Source organism: Bacillus rossius, chromosome 3, assembly GCF_032445375.1.
Source record: "Bacillus rossius redtenbacheri isolate Brsri chromosome 3, Brsri_v3, whole genome shotgun sequence".
Lineage (NCBI taxonomy): Eukaryota > Metazoa > Arthropoda > Insecta > Phasmatodea > Bacillidae > Bacillus > Bacillus rossius.
The window spans coordinates 6757762-6784348 of record NC_086332.1 but is presented as its reverse complement, the minus strand read 5'-3'; the positions used below and the strand labels follow the sequence as shown (position 1 = coordinate 6784348).

The 26587-nt window shown below is 36.7% G+C and overlaps 2 protein-coding genes across 5 annotated transcripts in view; both read right to left on the bottom strand.

Moving 5' to 3' along the window:
- LOC134530139 (CCR4-NOT transcription complex subunit 3) overlaps positions 1-26587 on the bottom strand; it is a 58180-nt gene that overhangs the window by 13436 nt on the left and 18157 nt on the right. For 2 of the 4 annotated variants that reach the window (XM_063364757.1, XM_063364759.1), the window contains exons 4-11: positions 23982-24161; positions 21369-21488; positions 20029-20202; positions 19263-19383; positions 15703-15828; positions 12713-13056; positions 11470-11817; positions 2401-2610 (exon numbers count right to left, since the gene is read on the bottom strand). In XM_063364757.1, coding sequence (XP_063220827.1) covers positions 2401-2610; positions 11470-11817; positions 12713-13056; positions 15703-15828; positions 19263-19383; positions 20029-20202; positions 21369-21488; positions 23982-24161 — 1623 coding nt within the window. Of the gene's footprint in view, positions 1-2400; positions 2611-11469; positions 11821-12712; positions 13057-15702; positions 15829-19262; positions 19384-20028; positions 20203-21368; positions 21489-23981; positions 24162-26587 lie in introns of all 4 variants that reach the window. The other 2 variants (XM_063364758.1, XM_063364756.1) reach the window with 1 other exon arrangement.
- Positions 6679-10401, bottom strand: LOC134530141 (uncharacterized). The gene is made up of 2 exons (XM_063364760.1): positions 8461-10401; positions 6679-8134 (listed from the first exon to the last, which is right to left on the bottom strand). The coding sequence occupies exons 1-2, from the start codon at positions 8939-8941 to the stop codon at positions 6774-6776; spliced, it is 1842 nt and encodes a 613-aa protein (XP_063220830.1). The 5' UTR covers positions 8942-10401; the 3' UTR covers positions 6679-6773.

Here is a 26587-nt window from a genome sequence, read left to right as displayed (position 1 = left end):
TTCATGCTGCAGTTAAGTTGTAGTGAAGGACTATTTTCGTAAAGGGTTTTGCTATACTGCCGGTACCGGTACCGGCACCCACATTTTAGCTGCGGTTCTCGGTGCCGGTTAAAATGCTGAGAACCGTAGGGACCGAGAACCGAGAACCGAGAACCGGTACCGACCTATCCCTATTAAAAAGGTTTTGTCTTGTGTTCCATTACAAAACTAATCTTGTTATCACATTCTCTTTTATATAAACTTCATTTGTTATTTATATTCTACATAATCTTTGCTCAACCACAAAATTAATTATTTTCTGGTCTTTATTTCACCCCTTTAAGAATTAACTGGATTATTATTTTTCCTTTTTTTTTATGTGAAAACTATGTAATATTGATGAACCATACAATACTATTACTTAGCTTATATTTATTCTAACTAATTGCTAATTAAATAACACAGCATAACTAATATGCTCCTTTTGAAACCAATACGTAAACACTAATATTTTCGTGTCTATTTAATTTCTCAATCATTTTAATGACTAATACAATTTTTTTTTTTTTCAAATATTTCTTTCTATACGTACTGTATTCCTTATAGTATTGTATTAATTCTTAGATAATCATGATTTTCATATTATCTTATAAGTTGTATCCTGTACAAGTTCTTCCCTGTATAACCTGTTTGTCCCTTTTTTTATGTATTTGTGTTAGTGTCTTTTTTTAAATGTTATGCTTTATTAAGTATGGGGTTTATTTTTGTAAATGTAGGCCATGAATATCCTTGTACCCTTTATAAGGTGTTGATATGTATGTTACAAATGGTAGATAAGTAAATAAAAAAATAAAAATTATCATTTCATTTTTCTCTCCACAAATGCTGGATGTTAATGCAGGAAGCATCTACAAAGCAAACATTTTTAGTAGGAAGAATAAACAATTGATGAAGGGAATAATTTTGTGAACATACCTAATGTGCGGGAAAACATATTGTGCGGGAATGTCTTACGCGTGTTTTACGGTAATTTGGTTTTTATTCTAGAGGTATTTGAGTCAAGTTTTCAAAAAATAATAATGTAATTGTAGTATATATTCTTTAATTATATTCAATTGTATCAAAACTATAGTTTAAAAAATTTTGTGAATTCAAATTCCATAGATCATCCTTCAAATAACTCTTATTTGGAACACACTACAGTCAGATCTCTATCTATCGTTTTTCAGGGGACCAACAAAAAAATTCAGTAGATGCGGACATTCAATAGATGTGGACTTCACTCTTAGATTTTGGAAAAAATATTTCAACCTCAAAATTAGTGTCAGAAATATATCAGTTACTTGTCATTAAAGTTTAATCAGTTGAAAAAAAATAAAAATGGAAGTATTTTACTTAATTCAATTTACACTTGCAAAAAAAAAAAAAAAAAAAAAAAAAAAAAAAACATATACGCACAATAAACCTACATGGAAATTAAAGTCTTTTTCAATATCCTGAAGTCTGAAATACGTTTACTCATGTCATCAAATGTAGAGATGTACTGAAGAAGCCGATTTTGCCAATATCTAGTTGAATCGGCATTTCTGCCGACTTCCGATACGCTTGTTAATTTTCGGCCGATATTACTGAAAAACGAGAGAGACCACCATAACCTAAAAATCCACGAGTACCCTTTTCACTTTTCGTAGTAGTACTGCATTCTTTCAGATCGCATTATTTCTTCGCAACATGTGCCAACCGTACATATAAAAATTTAACATCCTTTTTTTCAATAATGTTCTTTAATTTTAATATGTCATAAATAAATATTTTACCATCACGGTAAATATACATCTCGGTTGTTACGGTAACTATAGTGCAAATGTGGTAGCTATCTGCTTCTGTAGTAATTATGGTATCTACAAAGAATCTTTAGTTCTTTTTATGGTAATTATCTTAAGATAACAATTGGGTTTGTACTGTAGTTATGGTACATCATCCATATTTCTTCGTAAGTTGTTGTTCATTTGTCTTTTCTTCATATTTACGTGCTCCATTACTTGGCTGCAGACGTTGGCTGCAGATTTAAGGAGATTTTTACTACTTCTGTATACTATCGTTACTGTTTCTATGACGGTTTCTTTCTAAGAAATGGTTATTCCTGCAAAATGTTTATGATTAAACGATCATCTATTATAATTTATAGTGACGGGACCACATATTTTGTACAATCAATGCAGAACAAAACGATAATTCGAACATCAGTACAATCGGACTTTTTTAACCTTAGTTGTATCGTTGTATGGCAATTTTGCCGGGACCGTAGAAAGTATACGATAAACACGGACAATCGATACATGCGAGTTTGATAGATAGAGGTTTGACTGTATTTAATTAATCAGGTGTGAAAGAGAATAACACCAGAAGGTGGAGCGGTACCTGTTCGAACTCCTCGTTGATGACCTTGGGCTCCTCGTGCCGCTGGAACCACATCATGTACTTGGTGTGGAACCTCCAGCTCTGCTTCTTGAGGGCCTTGGCGGCCAGGTACTGAGCCTTCGTGCCCTCCATGTAGTAGAAGATGAAGAACAGCGTCTCCGTGGAGAGCCGCTGGAAGAACTCCAGCGTGTCCGAGTGCGGCAGTGGGACCTGTCACAGCAAACACTCGCGCTTCGACAGTTGCCTAGTCACGACTGCATGTTTCACACACCGAGTCAGAGAGTCTTCAATTACGACTCTGAGAAATTAAAACTTTATCAGGTGAATAAAATCTAATCCAAAGCAAATATTAAAATTATTTCCAAATTTAAATTGAATCGTTGGTTGAATAATATCCTAGTATTTAGCCGCACATGAATATACACAATTACATTAAATTGTAATGGCTCGGATTGCATTTTATTGCTTTTGAATACAGCGGAATTAATTAACGTTTAGGGTTTTGTCGACCATTGGTCATTAACTCATAATTGCTGATGAGAGGTTATGAGAGTGGAGCAGACAGAGGGAATGAGCATGATGGATTAGTGAGCACCTCGAGAAAACCCACTGGTTTGTGGCAACGTCCTCCACACTTCACTGTGAGGATTCCAGATGAGTCCCGACCGTGAACTGAATCTGAGTAGCTTAGGTGGAAGGAGAATGATCCAACCACAAAATCCGTGATCCCTAATTTCAGTGGAACTCTGTAAAAATGTGTTCTTTAAGAGAATTAGGGTAAATCCAAGAACACCAGTACATTCTCTTCTTAGGACTATACATTTTTCATAGACAGCAAAACCCCTTATTTGCACTTTTCATGGGGACAAGTAAAAAAATGTAAAACGCGGGAAGTGTGAATAAAGGGAAAAGTAAGAAATACGTTAAAGTTAATTAAAATACAGTCGCATCATGCAGCGTTCATAACAAATACGGGCTACATTACACATACGCATTGCACCACAGTAAAAAAGTTTTAAAAAAAGGCTGCAAATTGCAAATTTACCGTCAATAGCGCGCCGTGCGCGGAGAAAGGTCATTGTACTCAATCAACTGTTACGGCGCGGCGTAGCCGCCTGCTGGCTCTCTCTGTTCTCTGAGCTGCGCATGCGCAGTATAACTCACTCAATGCTCCGCCCAGACTCGTGACCTCCCATTAGCAGCCAGCCAATAGATGCGAGCTAAGCGGAAAAAAATATAAGCTCCACCTCCCGTGTACCAGTTTTGTCCAGTTCTAATACCAGTTTATTGGTATACGCACCAGTTTTCTCGCTGCCGTGACATGTTCAAGTTTACGTTCATCTTGATGTCTTGATACCAATAATTAATTATTTACGATCCCCAGAAATAAATGGTTAGTTAAAAAAATATGCGTCAACTGTACAATATTTCCGAAATTATAAAATACGTACTAAACAGTTACCAAGACTCCGCTCATTTTATCTTGTGAAGTTTATATCTCGTACCAGTATTTCGGCTAAGTTGTGACATAAATATAGTATCACAACTTACAAGCAGCCTCGTAAAGTTGTAATATTTCCAACATTCCCGATACGTTTATACATTCGTGAGTTTACATTTTTCACTAGTACATTTTAGATTGTCTCCTGCTATAATTGCTCTGACTTTTACACGCCTAGGCTTAAATTATTATATGTTTAGAAATAAAAGCAACTTTTCATGTTATAAAATATGTATACTTTGCGATTTAAAATGTTCATTGCCGACTATAAACGTTACGTTTTTCACAATGTTTTTAGGCCTACTATGGTTGTTACGTGACGTAAATAGCAGGAAGGATTCGATTTTTGAGACGTAATTCGCATGAAAGTATTGTATTGGACTAAATGGGAACTAAATAGGACCTGAAGAATATAGTGTAAATAACGGGAAAACATAAATAACGGTAACGTAAATAAGGGGTTTCGCTGTAGTTAAAATTTTCAGTAAATAAAAAGTAATGGGCCAAGATAAAAATAACTGAAGAGGATCTATCTACATATCTGTACGGACAAGATTAAAGATTGAACGGTGTATGTCAATCAAAACGAAATAACACCAAAAAGTATTATAAAACACCGAAATGCGAAGTTACATCATGGAATTAAGTAGCATATAACCAAAACTCAATTCTAATAAAAAAAAGTTAATTTTTAATGTTTGAAAAACAAGGAATGAAATTTCTGGATAAAAAATTTGTTTTATTGTGCCTCTCTTATTGAATCATTTTTAAACCATAAATGTATGCTAATTTAATTGCAGTGTTCTGAATGTACAGAAGAACCTCATTTTTACGTACTTGCGATATACGAATTCCCGCGATTAACGTATTTTTTTACATGCACTGTCAATTTCCCTATACATACTAATAATGCATTCTTTTCCCGCCTTGTGCAAAAGCATTTCCCACTGTTTACGTAGAATTAGTGCTGTATTTAGTGGCAAACCATCGGAAAATTTAGAGAAAACAATAAATTCTCAAAATGAATAGCATGAAGTGTAAATATTAAGCGTTACTGCATGAGTGTATGGTCACCACAGCTTCATTCGCCATTGTAAACAACTTACCTTTTTTTTGTGCCACCAGCTATTGTACACCACACGGCCATGAACCAAACGTATGGTGACATAAACATGAAAATTAATAAGTACTTTTCTTAGCGTTCCCCTTTAATCTTAAATGTATTATGCATGAAAATAAAGGTGAAAACTCGCATTTTAAATACACAAAAGAGCGGATTACTGTTCCATTATTAAAATACGTTTTAAGCAACGTACGAGTTTCCTATAAATATGGCGTCTTCGTGCATATTCGGCGATGTTCATTTTAACACATTAGAAACATTCTGAAAAGTTAAATGGCTGCAATGAATATCCAAACAATGCAATGGCAATTTAACTTTTATTCCTCAACATAAACAATTATATTGATGTTGGTAGCTATCGTTTTATAGTATTATTTCTCAAAAAATCTGAAATTAATAAAACTTTCACGTAATTAAATACAAAGTTCAAAAATCAATTGTGTTACAAAATTTCAGCACCAAGTGGCTATATCAAGATGCTTCAACATTCTCATCTCTTACACAAGAACAGCAAATTTCATGTTTAACTTTCGGCAATAATGAAGAACGGCGATATTGGATATATATTTATAATTTTAATTATGTGAGATAGTGAAGTTATAGTTAATACCCTAATCACTCGCGTAATGTCCGCAGTAATTTGACCACATTTTTGGCCAAAAAAATGGGGTGCGGACATTATGCGAGGAAAAATACAAAATTTTGTGTCTTAATTATTACTAAAAAGGCACAAAACGTATCTAAAATCAATTTGGATTTCACTAGTTATTTTAAAATAATATTGCTGCGGGATCGCTTGCAAACAACCCGGCTTAGACCACGTTTACTTTGCTGTAATCACCACCGGTAACTGTCTCGCACCCGCCGGAACATTAAAAAAAATTATGCGCTACACTGAAATAAGTGTGGTTACGTGTGCCTTATTAATGTGATTAATATGTGATGGATTAAAATGGTTATTAACGGCACGGCTGCAATATTTTAGCCGTACCATATCCTTACGTGCGGCGCGTAGGGAACCAGCGAGCTGGCAACAGCGCAGTGACTCACCAGTTCCACATCTGCTGCGCACTGTACTCCCCCCCCCCCCTCCTCTCCAGGCAATCTGATGGCCTTCGTGACGTAGAGGAGGAGGAAGGGGAAGGAAACATCTAGAGCGTGAGAATGGCCAAGGGAGGGATTCCAACCAAATGTAAACAAAGAGGGGTTCTGTTCTGTCCTGACACGTAAAACAGGGTACACACTAATTGAGGCGCTGGGTGCAGTAACAGCTTAAGTCAGAAATAATAGTTTTGAGTAAAATAGGCTCAAAGATTTGAAACATTGTAGAATGAAACAAACAAACATTACAACCATCCAAATTCTTGTGGGCATTCCAGGTATTATATCTTATCTCCCTCCAGCATAATTGCAGTTTTTAATTTAAGTAATAATTTAATATAATTAAATAAAAGACAGGTAAGTTAAGTCTTTATTGCATATAACACTAAATACTTGCATTATGTGTGTGTCATTTTGCTAATAATTAATTAAAATAAGAACATTTAATATTTAAATGGTCATAAACATAGTTGTAACATCTACATAAATATTTTATGTAATAAATCCATAACATACAAATGATATAATATATGGGTTTTAGAATGAAAAACAAAAAAAATTTTTTTGAGATTGGGTTTTTGCACTGATTAAATATATCGTAGCTAAATAACATATAAACTAGCTGTTCTTATATATTAGTGATGAATGTCAAACATCATTCTCACTTTCACCACTTTTTTCACTTTCACTTCCTATGTCTTCTTCCGGCACAGTCGTGTACTCTAGTAGACCTTTGAGGCTTTCAGCATTTTCTGGTTTCAAGAATTTCAAGAGAGAAAGAACATCATTTTTCTTGGACTCCTTCAAACCAGGGCGTGCCGGTTTTTTGAGGTAAAGCTCTTCTTTTGACTTCATACCAAAACCGACTGAGAAAATGAACGGCTCAAAAATAGCATTGTAGGAAGCCGATACTGCCAGTGCCCCTGTAGTAGGAAAGGTAAGGATCACATACTTCTGTATTGAAAATTTGCTACGTTTTGATTTCGGAACTTTGTGAAACAAAGGCTCTAACGCTGTCGACCAGTCTTCAACAAGATGAGCAGCCATGAGAACCTGAAAAGGTGACGGGCTATTTCGAGCAGACTTTATGATCGTTAGATAATCCTCTACTGTTTCAATACTTTCCAGTCTCTTTAAAAGTGTGCCATAAAGTCCAAAATTCCGATCGCACTGGCAATACGAGTGTCCGCGTACAGGAAACATGTGAGTTACTTTCACTTTGGTTATTTGGGACAACCAAGAACAAAATCTCAAAACAGTAATATTTTTATTCTGGCCTCCTGCAGCATCCGATAAAAATATTATATTCTTAATATTTTTGTAAGATTTCATTTTTTCACAGGTGAAGTGGTAGACAAAGCTACAAACTGAGTTGGCATTTTTCTTTGCGTCACACTCTGGAAAACAATAAAAGGTACTGGCTGAATCATTATGGCAGTGAACGTTGAACACATTCAACCACAATAACCTTTTGTAGAATTGGGATGTAACATTAAGTTTAGGGATTGGTAGATTTTGTCCATAGTCAAACTCTATTACTAATGTGTCATCTTGCATTGTATTGCCTTTTACTTTTGCTAAGTACTCTTGTTTTAAGGTTTTGTATTTTTCAACCTTGGCTAAATGTAACCTATATGTGGTTTTACGCGGATCATTCTGATTAATATCCAACAGAGTTTTAGATTCAGTACAAAAGTCACACACGTCGGTCCTTGGCTGTCTAAAACAATATGGACTATTTTCTCTGAAGTATCTGTGATATGTGGAGTATTTCATAGTAAGTGTCTTACCTGTACTATCAAAATAGTATTGCTGGAAGGCAATGAACATTTTCTTCACATTTAAATCAGGATTCTCAAAATACTTGCGTTCTGTGTGGCCCCTGCTATAATGTGATTGCTTGCTTGGAAATTTGGCCCAATGTTCTTCTACTTTAGTCCACACATCACGAGATAATTTGTTTGGACGTTCAGTATGCTTTCCTCTATTTTCCTTAAATACCGGATTCCCTGTTGAAAATAAAGCACAGATTTTGTTGACATTGCACATCAGCCAATGCACACTTCATTCAAAAGGAAACTGCTATATAAATATTTTGTTTTCATTATATTTTAAGAAACTAGAACAATACTGTCCAAAAATTTTAATGTGAAATGATGTAAACACTCACCTACAATACTAATAATTTTTGAATAATATTTCCAAAAAAATAACAATATTAGCTATGTCACTAAGCAAATTATTTACTCTTTGCGGCAATCTTCCATATCGCACAATAACTAAACATATAAAAAATAATTTAAAATGCACAAGGATTAAAAACACAACCACCTACCTGAAGAACAAGCACGTAGAACAGTTTTCATTCGTGATTGGGACACCTGTAGCACTTTAAGAACAAAAGCTTTGCAGACATCTTTCCTATCAATGCCATTTTGTAGGTGATACCGCCATGAATACCCTCTGTTCTTTCCAATGGGATTACTCTTCTTTAACATTATTTCTTTTTTCTCAATGCAACCATAAAGATAAGTATCTTGAACTATTTTGTCTCCTAGTTTCCAAAACGAACTAAACAACCATTCTTGCTGTTCATCTGGGAATAACGAAAAACACTTTTTCCTACAGCATTCATTGATAAATTTGAAAAATTTTTTAGGAACTGTCTTACCAGAACAACCCTTGTAGCTATCCCCACTGTTTCGTTTGACTTTATTTTCCACACGTCGCCAAGAGTCTCTTTGAAGCAATCTCTTCTTTCCTTTGTTTCTTATTTTTACACTTACTTCCATATTTTCACTCTCACTCGTCTCCATGTTAATAACGTCCAATTTTCAAAACAAATATACCCTTAACACATACGTAGCAGTATTACAATAAAGGTATTAGGCCTAAAACCAATAACGAGCCTGCGTTCGACAAAATGGGTCGAGACATGTTGTTTTCTCGGGTGTGTCAGCCGTTCGCCAAAAGAACGACTTAGCGCGCAGCGCTACATTCTTCATTCTCCTGCCATCTGTATATTCTGGAGCGAACTAATATTTATGTGCCACATAGAGGACATATCTAGGATTGCAAATATGCATTGGCCGGAAAAACGACTTAAGTTGGTTTAAGCTGTTATTGCACCCAGCGCCTCAATTAAAGTTGACGTTTCTTTTACCCTGTGCTGCGTGTCTTACCTCAACAGAAAACAAGACTGATCCATGTCAGCAAATGTGATGTTAATTATTTTTTTATAAATATAACATAACATTAAAACAGTTCAAATAATGAACTTACTTACCCAAAAAAACTGATACTGCAACAGCACTCAAAATATTAATTTAGTCTGCATTTTAGTAACTGCAATTTCAAATAGGTAAATGTCACGAAAACCTACTTTAAAAGAAAATTATACACTTAAGAGTTTAAAAAAATGTAAGTCTTTCTCAACACATCACTTTCTAATCTGCTACCGACGCGTCGCTATCATCTTCCTCGGCGTTACAGCTTTCTGCGTCAGCATTGCTCCTGTCGTCATCTGTATCTTCCCAGATTACATCGTCTTCAGTTCCATCGAGAGCGACGGTGATGCCAGTCTTTTTGAAGCTTTTTACCACCATAGCTTCGGTGGTGAGTGCCCAGCTTTGTCTCACCCAGTCGCATATCTGGGTTAGCGATGGTCTTTTTAGTTTTCCCCCTGGAGTGAGTTCGTGATTATCATCTGCCATCCATTCAGAGTAGAGTCTGCGAAGGTGTCTCTTAAAAGGTTTGTTGAGGGAGACATCTAGGGACTGCAGGACAGATGTCAGGCCTCCCGGAATTACAGCTATGTCGGTCTTGCCTTCAGACAGGTCACGCTTGACATCTTCCACAAGATGTGCTAGGAAACTATCCCACACAAGTAACGATTGTTTCTTCAGAAGAGCACCGGGTCGACGATTCCATACAGTTTTTAGCCAGTCTTTCACAAGGGGAACGTCCATCCAGCCTTTCTCTTGGACCCGCACATGCACACCACGCGGAAAGCTAGTGCCTTTTGGCATTGTTTTCCTCTTGAAAATGATGTATGGCGGCAGTTTCCGCCCGTCAGCCGTTACCGCTAGCATAACTGTACAGCGTAACTTTTCGTTTCCGGTTGTACGAACGGTAACACTTGATGCTCCCCTCGGACTAATCGTTGTACTTTGCGGCATGTCAAAGTATACCGGAGTTTGGTCAGCATTACCTATTTGTGAGAGTAGGTAATCATGAGTTTTTCTCTGCTTAATGATGAATAGCTGAAACTGCAGTAACTTTTCATTATATTCTTTCGGCAATTTTTGACTCAGTGATGTTCTTCGTCGCAGAGAAAGGTTGTTCCGCCTTATAAATCTTGTGATCCATCCACGACTAGCCTTGAATTCGTTATGCGATGTATTCATGGAACGCGCAATTTCCCGCGCCTTTACTTGAACCATTTCATACGAAACAGCACAGGCATTACTTCTTAATTCACGTATATAGTTTAAAACTTTAACTTCAAGTTCTGGGAACTTCCCAGCCTTGGGTCCGCGAAACGCACGCCGGGTTGCATTTGTTGACTGCAACTGTTCTTTTATTTTCCGCCAATGACGAACACTTTTTTCGTGCACTTCAAACTCCCTTTCAGCAGCCCTGTTCCCATGCTCTTCAGCATAACGAACAACTCTTAATTTAAACTGCGCAGTAAAGGATTTATATTTACCCATTCTGTACTCTACACTACAAAACTCGACGCGAAACTCATGCCTTGAACTTGCGTGCGTGTTGGTCAGCTGTGTTTACCATTACCGTGCTTTGTTCAGTTCAACGAATTTCCCCACCCTTTCAGGACAGGATAGAAAGGACAGCTCAAGGTCACGGCTTTGTTTACAGAGTCGTCAACTTTCCATTCGTACTGCGTCCTTTAGGGGTGGCCAAAGTTGTGTTCCCTCCCGTAGACGACTGGTGCGGACATTATGCGAATTTTAAATTTACTTTTAAGGATATATAAATAAAGGGTGCGGACATTATGCAAGGGCGGACATAACGAGAGTGAATACGGTACATAAAAACGTAACCGTCTCTGACATATTATTTAGTGTGGTATATATTTTCTTATAGTTTCCCATATAGTGAGATGATAAAAAAAATTTGAACATTTCCCTCATTTTGCGTTTTCCCGGTTTTTACATACTTTTTCCTGGTCCCTTGAAATATGTAAAAATGAGGTTCTACTGTATCTATTATAGACCTATTTATTACAAATTATTTTAATGTAAAAATGCAGCATATTAATTTCACCACTATTTTGGCGGAGAAAGTATCACCAAATGAAACTGGACTCGGAGGCAGCACCTACCTGAGGATAGTACGGCGGCGTGATGCAGGTGTTGCGGGGCAGGTACGCCTTGAGCCTCTCCGAGTCGGATGGATGCGGCATGTGGAAGTACGCGCTCTCCAGGAGCTGGAACTCGCACTGGTGCTCCTTCTGGAGCGGCACGGGCCCCAGGGGGGCCACGCCCAGCAGGGGAGGGATGTGCGCCTCGGACGTCTGCTGCTGCGGCTGGGGCATGGTTGCCATCTTGCCCCCGTCGAACAGCACCCGGGAGCCCTGGTCCGACGGCAGCTCCAGCCCCGCCCGGTCTATCACTTGCTGGGCTATCGACTTCAGCGACGACATGCCTTCAGGAACTTGCTGTTGCGGCGGCTGCTGCAACGTCACACGCACACTCCCAGTTCTCTGCCACCACGAGGCAACTGCTTTATTAGATTACCGACATGCTAGGCTTGCGTTTATAATGATGAAGTACAAAATAAATTTTAAAAGTTTGTATATAATTTAAAATGAAATGAAACAATTTAATTTTAAACTAACCAATAGGGATGTGCGAATCCTGGATTTTCAGTTCGGTTCGAATACGATTCGAATCCCTGGCAATATTTGAGATTTGAATCCAATTCCGAATATTAAGCACAGAATAATTAAAAATAACTGATTAATTTAAAAATAATGTGTGTTCTCTTTTTTCTAACTGTAACTACTGCCAATTATTTATTACACTGAGATTGAAATGTTTATAATTAAGTAAACTTAATTAATAATAAACACTTTGAAACATAAAAAACCAAAACATATTCGATTCTCCAACTCAATTGTAATAAACTGCACGCCACAGGGAAATCTCAGTTTTATAAACTTTTCAGCAAACGAAACCATTTTTTTCCCAATATATAACCAAGACATTTTTTTCTTGTAGGTATGTAATTGTTTTTAGTTTATAGTTTGCTATACGACGAAATTCTTAATTACAGTTTAAGCTCCCGAAATCTCGAAATTCTTTTAATGTCACTGTGTTAATTATTTAATTTACATATCTTTCTTTGATACATCATATTATACACACTTACGTAATAGTAGCCTAATTTTATTTTTCACTGCTAGTATTTTTGAGCCGTATTAAATTAATTTATAACTTTTATGAATATTCGTAATACTGTTTGAATCCATGTACGTGCAACGATTCCGGGTTCGGGTAATTGTGGATTCGAACCGTACTCGCACATCCCTACCAAGCAATTCCACCCATGGAAACGAGAGGTACCTTGAGGGCGGGAATCGGCCCGTTGAGCATGGGCTGCGCAGTCTGCGCCGGAGGGGGCGGCGAGCCAGGCCCCGGGACCGGCGAGGGGGCCGTGCTCACGGACGACGGCGGTGACGACGAGCTGGTGTTGTTGTGATGGTGGTGGTGGTTGTCCAGGGAGTTCACCTGCGACTGCTGCTGCTGCAGCTGCAACTGCGACTGCTGCTGCTGCAGGAGCTGCTTGGCGGAGGCGGTCGCGGCGGACGAGACCATCCCGGAGGGGGGAGACGTCGCCAGCTGCAGCAGCGAGGGGGGCTGCGTCGAAGGCGTGCAGGGTGGAACGGGACCGTTCTCCGACGCGTGAGCTGCAAGTACCATTGTTCTCTTCGAGTCACCTCACTTCAGACGTGCCGAGCAAGATTTCTCTTAAAATATTACAAAGAAAATCAACAACAAATAATGAAATGCTTAAAAACTACCTGTTTTTTTAAACACTAGAGGTATTTGAATAATTTTTTTTTAAAAAAATAATATAATTATAATATAAATTTTTTAATTATATGCAATTGTATAATGAATATAGTTTAAAATATTTGTGAATGTAAACCCCGCAGATCATCTTTTAAATAACTGTAATTTGGCACAAACTATTTTGTTTATCAGATTTCAAAGAGAACAACTGCCAGTCAATTTAACGGAAAATGTTAAGAAAGGCATAAAGCATATTATAAGTTATATATTTCGAAAAATGTGTACAGTATTATTGTTTAAAAAATTAAAAATAATAAACAATTAGTACAAAGGAATGCAAATATTTGTCATGTTTATCTTAAAAAATGGTAGAGCAAGAATACATTAATAAATAAAATTAATTTAACATTATAAAAATATTATCATTAAAATAACCTAATACTGAATTCCCGCAATGTGAACTTTCGTGGACTGAATATCTACATTATTTAACACTCAGGTCTGTAACCACCACAACGACATCTTTATATTGCAATTTATAACCACCCAAAATTTATTTTCCAGTACACAAACATATAAGTTTCACCAATTCCTAACATATATCTAAAAGAATGCTTGCTATCACAGCAAGCTGATGCATGTGTATGTTAAGTTTTGTGGCTGTTGGATGTGCAAGACATTTATTTGTATGTTAACAGAGTATTAAAATTATTCGAAAAAAAAAAAAAAAAAAAAAAATCTTCCCTTCACTCTGGGAATGACAGTTTGATTTACACTGCTGTTATTTGAACTAAAGAAGCTAGAACAAAAAGAGTTTACTGACTGGACATGAAAAAAATTGGACAAAGAAACAGCAGACCTGCCAACATTCAAATTTAAAAAATCATGAGGTCCTCGATAAAAAATTTCAGGCCCATAAATACAGGTTAGATATAAAAAAAAACAAATGAGAATCTTTAAATTTATGTGACATACCTGTAGGTACATATGTTAGATGGTCTCTGCTTCAAAATTCATTTCAACAAATTATAAGGTTGCAGATTTAATTTAGTTGAACATAATTTAGCGCTGTCGTGTAGTGATCATGCAGGGCCGCAACTACAAAAGATGTAAAATAACATTCTGCTCGTGTAACACTATTATCACTGTTCACAGCAAAATTAATTTTTTTATTGGAAGCAACACACTTACGTGTTAGTTTGTGTTTTTTTTTTGTAGCGACATGTTTCACAATGTCTCCTCTTCCACTATGCGAGATAGAAAAATCAGCACGGCACAAACGCAAAATTGCTTCCTTTACATGACTCGAGTATTGGTGGAAACTCGTTGCCATAAGCTTTCGTAAAGCTTGTTTTGTGACGTTTACAAACAAAATCTTGGGGCTCCGAAAAATCGTGAGGAAACACTATTTTGGCGTGAGGGCGTGAGATGGACATTGAAATCGTGAGCCTCACGCCAAAATCGTGAGAGTTGGCAGGTCTGAAACAGTATAGAATTGCCAGTGAGAATAAATACTAAACCGGGTTAGTATTGAAACTAGGGATGTGCGAGTACCTGATATTTTCGGGTACGGTTCGAATCCACAATTACCCGAACTCTGAATCGTTGTACGTACATGGATTCAAACAGTATTAAGAATATTCATAAAAGTTATAAATTAATTTAATACGGCTCAAAAATACTAGCAGTAAAAAATAAAATTAGCTACTATTACATACGTATTTATAATATGATGCATCAAAGAAAGATATGTAAATTAAATAATTAACACTGTGACATTAAAAGAATTTCGAGATTTCGAAAGCTTAAACTATAATTACGAATTTTGTCATATAGCAAACTATAAACTTTAAACAATTACATACCTACGAGGAAAAAACGTCTTGGCTATTTATTGGAGAAAAAATGTTTTCGTTTTCTGAAACGTTTATAAAACTGAGATTTCCCTGTGGCGTGCAGTTTATTACGATTGAGTTGGAGAATCAAATATGTTTTGGTTTTCATATTTTAAAGTGTTTATTATTAATTAAGTTTACATAATTATAAACATTTCAATCTCAGTGTAATAAATAATTGCCAGTAGTTACAATTAGAAAAAAAAGAACACACATTATTTTTAAATTAATCAGTTATTCTTAATTATTCTGTGCTTAGTATTCGGAATCGGATTCATATCTCAAATATTGCCAGGGATTCGAATCGGATTCGAACCGAACTGAAAATCAAGGATTCGCACATCCGTAATTGAACTGTCATTATAAATAATTTCATTCATGCAAGATTAAAAAAAAAAAAAAATTACTGTCAGTAATACTTTACATTTATTTTGTATAAATTACTTTCGAAATTTTGCTGAATTGTAAAAACTAAATATATTTGAATTTGACTATCCATGATTTTCGCTTGTCCGTGCTGACCTACAATTACCAAGCTTAACCAAGGTTCTGCTTTGATCTAAAGTTATTCTTCTGGACTCGTGTTGAAATCGAGTGGACTCGGCGTTGGTGGGTTCACGGAGACCGCCAGACGGAATTACTAACATGTTGACTTGCTGGAGGCGGAGCTGTTCTGCGTGTTGGCCGCCGCCACGGCCGCGAAGTTGCTGATGTGGTTGCTGAGCCCCGAGCTGGGCGAGCTGTTGTTGGGCGTGGACTGCAGCGTGGGACCTGCGAGCCACGGCCCGGAAACAACCATCAACCACGAAACTACCCCGTACTTTCCCGACGCTACCAGCGACATTTCAACATTCCCCGTGGGAACTCAAAGTTCACCACTATCAGATCAACACCATTTCGGAAGGCTACACGTGCTACAGCTCAATTTGTAACACAAAAAAACCTATTTCAATCATCTCGAAATGTTGGATCTTTTCTACGACAGTGACAATCGATAGTACTCGATGGCAGTACAAATGTGATACGTGTACTATGCGTAGCAACACATCTTTTTTATCTTCGTATCTTTGGTTTATTTTGTGTCAATAGACGGATGTGTCTGTTGACAAATGAAACTAACATGTATTTTGTCCGTAGCTGTTTTATGATACTATTTTTGTCACATGACGTTCATGGGACTTTAGTTTCCTTTTTCTTCTATATCTTGATTGGAAAGTAATGGCCGACTTCAAAAATTGCAATACTTAGGCATTTTAAAACTCACATCAAGATTTTTTGAGTAAAAAATAAGTGTAAAAAAAATAACAGCTTTTGTTGGACGTAAAAATAGTGCCGTCCGTCATTTTTACCAAGTAGTCAAAGATAATAAGATGCATGGTGCCACACTTTCATGTTTATGCGAAACAAGCGATACTATCAATTACTGTTGTAATAGGAATTTTTTTTTTATTTCCAGGCAATGTTTTCTTTTTGTAGTTTGTTTGCTGTTACAAATCTATGACTTAACAGCAGACCATTATAAAAAAGAATCTTTTATTGAATTCTGAAACATAAATAGTCAAATAAACGTTTTAAATTTTCCAGGCAGTGTAATTATTTAAAACTAACTGCACAATAAACTCAACTTGAGTCAAGTCAAGTTTTAGCTGCTACTTGTTTGACTTAGTTCATCTTATCTCTACTTTTTTTTTTAATTACTTTTGTTTTTTCACACCAAATTTTGAAACTACATTTGCCTTATTTCAACACAGCTTTTTAAAATTTGTTATCTTCTGTTTATAGTTTTCCGACATATAACTAACTGCGTAGCCCTCTTGCCCCAAACTAACATTAACATCACCATGACCCAATGACCACGCAGGTCTATGTCTCAGTTACAAGATATACTGTAGTTATTAGAAACGTACAGATGTGACAATCAGCCCAATTCTTATTCTGATAAGGCTTGTTGAATTTGAGGTCATCAGAGACAATGAGGAGTAACAAGAACAGAAAGGAACAAGGACGTAATGAATGGGTGTAAGGAATAAGTGTGTCCTGAGAGAACCCACCGGCTCAATGTCCGCCACATTTCTGCTTGCAAAATATGGGATTGACTCTGTCCCAGACTGCCTAAGTTGTAGGGGAGCACTAGCTGGTACAAAGGAACACACACTGCATGCAAGTGGCCACTATGGTAAACATTACAGCAGAATCCCGCCGATGCAACCCCCCTCTGATGTGTCCATTCCGTTTATACGACTGTTTTTTGAGAAACTGTGAAAAATTTGAGCAGAGAAAGTCGAAAATATGATTAAAATCGGCTGAAAAACAAGTCTGTTACACTTTGTTGGGCGCTATGTGTTCACGTTTATCTTGGCGAGCGCTGTACTGTAAGCAGGCAGGCATACAAAAGACTGCTAAAAATAGATACCACCCCTCTAGACTGTCCATGCTAGCCAATACCGGTAATCTGCGCGCATCACCTGATAGCATCTACGCGCGCGTCTATTGCCGTTCCGGTCCCGTGCCTTTCTCTTGCAACTGGGTAGTGTGATCTTGCCAGCTGCATCTCAGGTGTCACTGGACACACAAAGCTGTGTTCACTGTGTTAACGACGTCGCCAGGTGTTTGGTTCTCGGTTATTTTTCTATAACATCGCTGACTTCGCACAAGCGCAGATAAACAAAAAAAAATATGTGTGGAATTATGCTATACACTTCGGACTCGCATACCTCGAACAATGGGTTCCGATAAATACTCGCGCTACGTGAATTCGCGTCACGCGAGTTCGGCTATGCTAGCCGGCTGGTGGTTATTTTCGTTCAAAACGTGGCGAAGGAACTTGTGTGGATCAGGTAGAAAACATTCGGCTATAAACGAAAGATATAAGAATAATGCTATCCTGAAATGCTGTGAAATGTTTTTGGAGTAGATAATCACAGCGACAGACCGACAGGATGCGCTCCCGCCCTTGCCGTCAGCGATGTTTATTTTGACAGCTCAAGCAATTATCTTTTCCACGCCCCTTCACAGCGTAAAAAAAAAGAAGAAAAAAACACGTTGGAATGCAGATAGAAAAGTAACTGTGCAGTAAAATAAATATATTTAAGGCCCTGCTAAATTTTTCTATTCAATAAAATTCAAGGTATTAGTGATTTTTCAGCAGAAACTGCTGTGTGACTAATAAACAAATTGTATCATAATAACTTAAACTCAAAGTATTTATTAACGGCGAAGGACAGTCATATAAGCCCATAAAAATATTTATTTTACCGAGAATGGATTATACAACCTGGCTTTTGCCGCACGCGGTGTGGGAGGGGAGGAGGATGCTGACAGTTTCTCATGCAGAAGGTTGAAATAAGGGAGAGAATGTGTTGAAATGTTAGTTGGAAAAGGGGGGGAGGGTGTTTTTACATGGTTTGTGGCTCTGGGAGGGATGAGCCTTGAAGAATTAGCAGGGGATGGAGAGGTAAGCGTCACGTCACGTATGACGTAAAGCCGCCGCTACCGCCAGCCTGGCCGGACGAGTTTCTTACGCTCTCGCAGAAGCTGCCACAGCGGCTTTTCGTGCCGGTGGGTTAAGATAACATGACAGCTGAGACGGCTTTTCGTGCGATAGTGGACGCGCCGAGCTCGGCTAGACACTGCCCGAGCGGCATTCACGTGTATGTATCTGACGATGGGGTGACACTCCAAATTCTCTATTGCAACCATTCCGTTTATAAGTCCGTTTTTCCGTAAACCGTGAGGGGTCGCATCAGCGAGATTCTACTGTATTTACTTAATTTGTAAAATGCCTACCGAGAGCATGAGACATATACACACACACAACATGTACCAAAGGACAACAAAAAAAAGAAGAGACAAACTACAAAACACACATATACATTAATTAGTTATAAAAAAAAAACACTGAACAACTAAACACCTACAGATATAATAACCAAAAATTAACTACAGGGTAAATAAAAAAAACAGAGTAAATAAAACACTAAGTAGAATTACTTGCATGTTTTGTTAAAAGTTTGTGACTAATCTATAAATTAGATCAATGTTCTCAGGGAGGGTACACAAGGAAGATCGCAAATCGACAATTAAATTGAGGGACTCGCAAACCAGTATTTCAGTGAAGTATTTGATTTTGTGATTATGAAATTTTTGAGTAAATAGTTCTACGATAAGAAAGGACTGTGTTCTGTACAGTTTCCACCGGCACTGACCTGATGCAGGTTTACTCGGCATGCTCGCACTGAGGACAGGCTTCAGAGTCATCTGGGAGCAGTTACTCGTGGGTATCAGCGAACTGCTGTTGCTCGCCCTCACGGCGGTCGGCTTCAGCGGCTGCGACAAGCCACAAGCAACACTCCTTCACGACCGGCCGCCTTGGCACCAGCGTGACGCTACCTTCATTCACATGTTTACACTCAACTTCGTCCTCTACTTGCGGCTCCCTTGCGAGTAATAAGTAAAAACAATTAACTGAATGGAGCACAGAACCATTTAAATGAAAAAGCCAGTTAATCTGATGCAAGTCCCTGAATACTCAAAAGCTTAAAATCCCAATCACCAAGTTTTCATAAATTTTGCACCATTACCTTAATTAAATACAACTATAAAGGATTAAAAAATAAAATTACGCTTTTAGTTCTCAAATTATCCCCTAAAATCGAGGCTAAAAAGAAATTTAAGAAATTCCTAATTAAGTTGGTTAAAATCTTTGAACTAAAAATAGTTCCTTGAAAACACTATGATTTTTTTTAACTTAAAACAAAATTTAAAAAAAAATTGGTTCAAGTTTAAAAATGAATGTTTATATAATTTTATAGGACAGATATATTTTTTATTGCAAATTTTATATTATTTTGAAAACTGTACATCAGCCGATTAATAGTTGATCCAATATAAATTTAGAACAAAAAACATCTTAACACATGATATAATTTACTTCTCTAATAACTGAAGGACTGTTGTAAAATGATTTCTAACCTTGGCTGGCAGGTCATCTTTGGGCTTCTTCTTCTCTTCATTGGAACTATCGCTGGAATGGTTGTGGAGGGTGGGGGAAGGAATCGGGGAGTTGCCGGATGTCGTCGAAGTGGGCGTGCCTCCCGTGTCGTTGCTGTTGTTGCTGTCCGTTGTCGCAGAGGACGGCAGGCCAACCTGAACGGACAGTGCACGCGCACATTTTCTCTCTAGTTCGCGTGCAGTTCAATGAGTTGTTGCGAAGATTTATTTGAGTATCTCCTCTCTATACACTGTGAGTCACATGAAACAGAGACTTGTGGTCACTACGTCGGTCAGGTCAAATTATCGTAAGCAAATATTTGTACCAGTGTTTTTGTCCGAATGTATAACACAAAACGAAAACATTAATCAACACATACATCTGAAACAAGTTTAAGATACAAAACAGTTGTACTAGTTTACTTTGGACTTACAGTTGAATAAACTAATCAGCACAACAGTCATTAGAGACGGTGAGGTGTGACGAACTGACGAGGTAAGAACAGAGCTATGGCTAAGGAGAAACAGGAGCACCTGAGAAAACCCACTGGCTCCCAGCAACGTCCGCCATACTACCCACTTGCTAAAAAAAACCTGTTTTGAGCCTGCCAGGCATCGAACCCGGATCACTAAGACTAGAAAGAAGGCAAGTGATCTGACCACTCAACCACAGATGCTCCTTATGTTTGGTAATATAATAAACAAGCACAGGATGACTACTGGATAGCAGAGATAAAAGTTAGTGCCAGTTTAAACCATAGGTTGTAGAGATGTTTTTCAACTTCTTTTGGCGTGATGAACCTACAGCTAAAGTTTGTATGTCTGACTCATATTGTATATAACGAGTATGTTAGTGTTCTGCTTGTACACTAAAAAAAAAAAATTACTTCAGTACATAAATGAGTTCTATTTAGTCAGATCCCAGAAGTAATGCTACAAACACAGATTATATTTAAAAGTAGGAAAAAAACATATGTGCAAATTATTTAAAAATCTGGCTGCTAACAAGCCATTTGATAATTTTTTTTAGTACTTATGTTAAAAGATAATAAGATAAGCACTATATGGTTGAAAAATAGAAGGCAGTCAGATATTTAACATTTTATCTTAAATATCCTCTATTAGGTACTTTGATGAACACATAAGCATACTTGTAAGAATGAAGTCTTGTACTGTAAGTTTTCAACAGAATAGCCAACATACTTAAACGCAATTCGAACACTGGCTCACATTAGCCAAAATATGTGCTTTATCTCAAACAATGGAATAAAAAGCTGAGAAACTGAATACTGTATAAAAGAATGACTAAAAAAATTACTCACCCCAGAGAGTTCGACTTCGTCCAGACCAACAATGTCATCGTAAATGTATTCATTCTCCTCGAAGTCCGGCTCTTGTGACGATTCTATGTAATACTCGACGTCATCCTTTATTCTTCTTATCTACACGACAGAAACCCTGTTAGTTCTGGGCAATGATCCTTTTTGGTGGGATATTACACATCCAAGGAAAAAAATATATATCTGAATTAAATGAGCAATATGAAAAAATCTATTTAACACAAGAAATATTGAAGGAAGTAAACTTTCACATAAAATTCATGCATGCTGCTAGACTTCCCTCACTAACAATCACATCACTGTTGATCAATTGGTAACACTGAAACACCCCAGCAGCCTTCTGCCCATTAGGAATGACTTTGAGTGGTCACTGTAAGAAAAATTATACGATCCGCTGTGCATGAGGGATTTAACTCAATGTTTTCTTAGTCTTTTAATTTAAATTTAATATTTTAAGGGATTGTGTTATTTCACATTTCTTAGATTCTGATTCCATAATTTCCCTAGATTCCAAGTTAAATTTTGATTCAGATTACAAACTTTACTTTCTTTCTGAGTAAAAATTACGGAAATTAAAGCAGAAGGTTAACCAAAACAATAACACTTGGAAGCCTCTGAATTTGGTCTTCACGCATGACAAAGTTCAGTGCCCAATAAATTCAACAAAAAAATAATTACATTCGAAAAGCTTGCAAGTATTGATTGTCGTATTTCTGTTACCCCCACCCCCCTTCCAAGACACTAACATCTATCAGCACCTAATAATGAAATAAATATGTTTAACCTGCAACTGAAAAATTTATTTTAGCATCTGTTTAGCCACCGCAGTTCACTATTAACACATACAAAATACACGTTTGTTCAAAATACATAATTAAAACTCATTGAAATCAAAGATTCTTTATGTTTTTGTGAAATTCCTATACCTGCCAATTTTTATTTTTAAAGTTCCTGCAAGTACAATTTTAGGAAATTATTATATTTGGCATAAATAATACACATAAAATCTTGCATAAAGAATACAATTCCTGACAAATTTTTTTTTCATAGTTAATTTACTTTTAGTATTACTGAATATGATGCATAACTAATTATGTCTTCCACTCACACTTTTGAAATAAAAATAAATTTTGTATATAAAATGCTGGCAAACTAAAACTTCAGCACCAATAAAACCATAGGCTAAATGCAGCATTTAAAATGACCGGTAAAAGACTGAAATAGATGTTGAAAATTTATTCTTATACAATCCTTCATGGGAAAAAAAAATTAAAAAAATACAGTTTCAAAAAGTTCTACATTACCACTAGTACCTCAAAATCCTCTGTTCTTAAATAAATTACAGTTTGCTTATCCAACATCTCTGCCATAATCTTTTCTTGGCATTTTTTAACCTACCGCCAACAACCCCATGCGGACAACTGATGAAATGAAATATAGTAAAAATTAATGTCCAATTAGACTAAAATAACAATCCACATTAAGAAGTAACGCAGTGCCTTTGACCAAGCAATGAAACACATTCAACTCACAAGAAAAATATATTTTGAAAGTCATTACGTTTAAGATGATGGCAGAAAAAAATTAACCAATCCAATAAATAAATGTTATTGAACTACACCAATTGTAATAATCAACACACATATTTCAGTGAAAATAATATACATACTCTCGCATTCCATATCTACTTAAAAGTAGAATTTATAAAAGTAACATTGATCTAAATGTAGATTTACACTCCCTTCTTGGTTCCTTATTATTAAGAAGAGAAATATTAGATGCCTTATTTGTACACAATTGTTACAAAAATACAATTAATTGTAGTTATTTTCTTCACAATACTGGAATCAGAATACCTACTTTCAATAGTCGTAAGCAATCTTTAATCTGTACGTTAAGTAAAACAAATGATCTATTATTCAGAATCACTGAAAATTACAATAAATATGCAAGTTTCTTTCCTGTATCAGACAGCAAAATAAAATTTAAAAAAAAAATTACAACTATACCAAAATTATAATTTTTTTTTGTTATTCTTGTTTCGTACATTATAAATTTGTAAAGAAATTATCTACTAATTGTTAAATGTTGCATGTTCTGTGTATTGTTTTTGTTTTGTCGTCTTGTATTTTGTATTGTTTCGTTCTGTCTGCATGCACCTGTGTTGTTTGCATCGTGCCTACCACCCAAGGCCATGAGCTGTAGGTAGGCATGCAACAAATATTAAATAAATAAATAAAAATAAAAAATGGGTGCGCGTACTTAGGTACGCATGTGAGAAGTTATACTTCTTTGGCATCATTAAAAAAATAAGTTTTTAATTGCATGCAAATAATTCTCCATGGTAGCGTTAAATGTTTAACGCAACCTTGTTGGAAGTCGCATTAGAAGTATAACTTCAATAAAAAAAAAATTGGTTGTATGTGATACAAAGCTGTTTAATTACGAAAATGGGTGCGTGTACTTAGGTACGCGCGTGAGAAGTTATACTTCTTTGGCATCATTAAAAAATAGTTTTTAATTGCATGCAAACAATTCTCCACGGTAGCGTCAAACCTTGGAGGTCGCACTAGAAGTGTAACTTCAGTAACTGACCTGGCTGGTCTCCACGGACATGTTGTCCAGCATCCTCAGCAGCGTCTCCAGCTTGCGGATGTGGAAGCCGTGCTTCTCCACCTTCGCCTTGAGCTCCTCCACCCGGTCCTGCTTGTCCTTGTCCAGCCGCTTCTTCTTGCCCGCCATCAGCGACTCGATCTCGCACTCAAACTGGTCCAGCTGCGAACCACACGCGCGACACAGCTCACCACCCACCCCTCGCCTCCCGAGGACCAACAGCCGCAATTAGGATCTCTCACAGACTGGCATGGAAACCTAACAAGCCTTTGACAAGTGAACCCGTTTTTGTTTTGTTTTAATGCTCTATGATCATTAAGAGACAAAGAAAAATTCCTGTGGAATTCAGCCCAAAACTATAAAATAACAACAACAAAGAAAGAAAGCAAAACTTAACACAGCTTTAGCTTAACAATGGGCAGACAAAAATTGGTATAAAAGGAAGGAAAGCACCAAAAAGTACAATATCAAAAAATTTTTACTTAACCAAATATGTTCCAAGCTCTTTTAATTTTTACACTCAATAATTTTTTTTTTAGTTTTGTGTTTTACAGAATCAGGGGCGTAACCAAGGGGGGGGGGGGTTAGGGATTCAAAACCCCCCCTTAGCACCAAATCTTTAATTAATTTCTTATATTCTCACTCAAACAAATTTAATATTAAAATTAATAAAATTTTTACCATTACCATATTAAAATTTAAGAACCGAAAACTGCTACATATTTTACACCTTAAATCCAAATTTTCCCGAGGGAGGACCCACGGACCCCCTTTAATACGGGGGGCTATGCTTCTTAACACCCCCCATACACAAATCCTGGCTACGCCACTGTACGGAATAAAACCATGCAAAATATTGGCTGAAAAATTACAAACAAATGAATGTATCTGCACTCTAAATGTGGAGTAATTTCAAAACTTTCCAAGCTTCACTTTTAAGAACGTGGATAATTTACACAGAGTTGTGAAGCTATGTCCATGATTTTTTTAGTTGTGGTACTGCTCAACAGGTATTCTAGCTTGTGATAAGTTCTCACATCCAGACACTCAGTAATATTTGGAAAACCCTACAGAACAACAAAAATTTCTTTCCACATTAACTTCATGCTGTAGGATATTTCGTAACTCTTTAGGGGCCAACAAGTGTTGGCAGAAACTCCATAACAGTTGTAGTCATACCCAAAAATGAATTCAATACCAAACGCCATTAACTTCACAGGGGAAACTATTTGCAGCAGCCAGACACAACAAACTTCAACCACTCCATGAATATTTATGTTTTAATCAGGTGGAAATTTCAAAATTAAAGAATAAAAAATTGTTACAGTCTGAAAACTGTGGAAACCAAGATTGTGTCTTTTGGTTCCTATTTACCCCCCCCCCCTTCCTCCCTCACCAATTTTTTTTCTACACACCAAATAATGGAAAACAAATAAACAATTGCAAATCTACTGTGGCGAGCACACACTGCTTTGATATTAAAACAAAGGGAGATAAAGTTGGAATTTAAAATGTGATTCTGCATGATGATTAAGAAAATCAAATAGTGCCAAAAAAACTTTTTTCTTCAAATTTTGTATGTATTTTTTTTGTAAATGGCCTTAACTCCAAAATTACCAACCACAGTTCAATACACCTAGCACTAACTTGTTGAGACATTCACTCTTAAATATTTTCTAATGTTTTATTTAGAAAGTACATCTATTTTTTTTGCCAGATCGCTAGTTTAGGTTCCTAAGCTGTAGTTTAAACGTATATTATTCCCAACGCTGAAGTAACTATATAAAATAAGCCGCAAACGAAAATGCACAAAACTTAAAATAAAATGTTAAGAAACTTACTCAAAGGTTTCATTTTTAGTTTTTCTGGAAACTAGCAAAAAAGTGATAACTACAGATCGCTAGCAATTCCAAACATGTGCAAAGAAACTTAAAAATTAAAAATTCAAGCAACTTAATGCTGCCACTTAATTCTGGTATTCACCGACTTTGCTGGCTAAGTGGACATTCCTGGTAACTGCCCAATTCATTTTGAAGTCTTTAGAATACACGCAATGCATAGAGAACTGATATAATGTTATTAAATATAATAGGCCCATTTTTGCATGTGTTGTATGATCCAAAAAAAACTACAATTTTAGTAGGTTTTTGATTTAATTATATACTATTCACTGGCGTCAAAACTTAGCACGTCTATTCACAAAATCCCTGCCAAAAGCTTAAAAGTTTAACTTTGGAAATATTTGTAATGTAACATTGCATCATAACGTCTTGCTGGCTTCCTCATGTGCATTGTGGCCAAATAGACAACACCACACAGCGATCCTACTGATAACATCGCCCACAGCAGAACAAAAAAAGATTCTGAAAACGGTAGCGGCCTATTTTATAAAATTATGCATTCTTTTCTGGTGTTCTAAAACCGGCAGTAAAATGTGAAGGAATCGTGGCACTATTTCATATTCTGAAGTTTATTTTTAGTCTTCTTCTGCATCCTCAAAAATTCGGAACTCTCATTTCACACCAGGGGAGTAGTCGGGGGGGGGGGGGGGGGTTCAACCCCCCCCCCCAGCACCAAATCTTTAATTA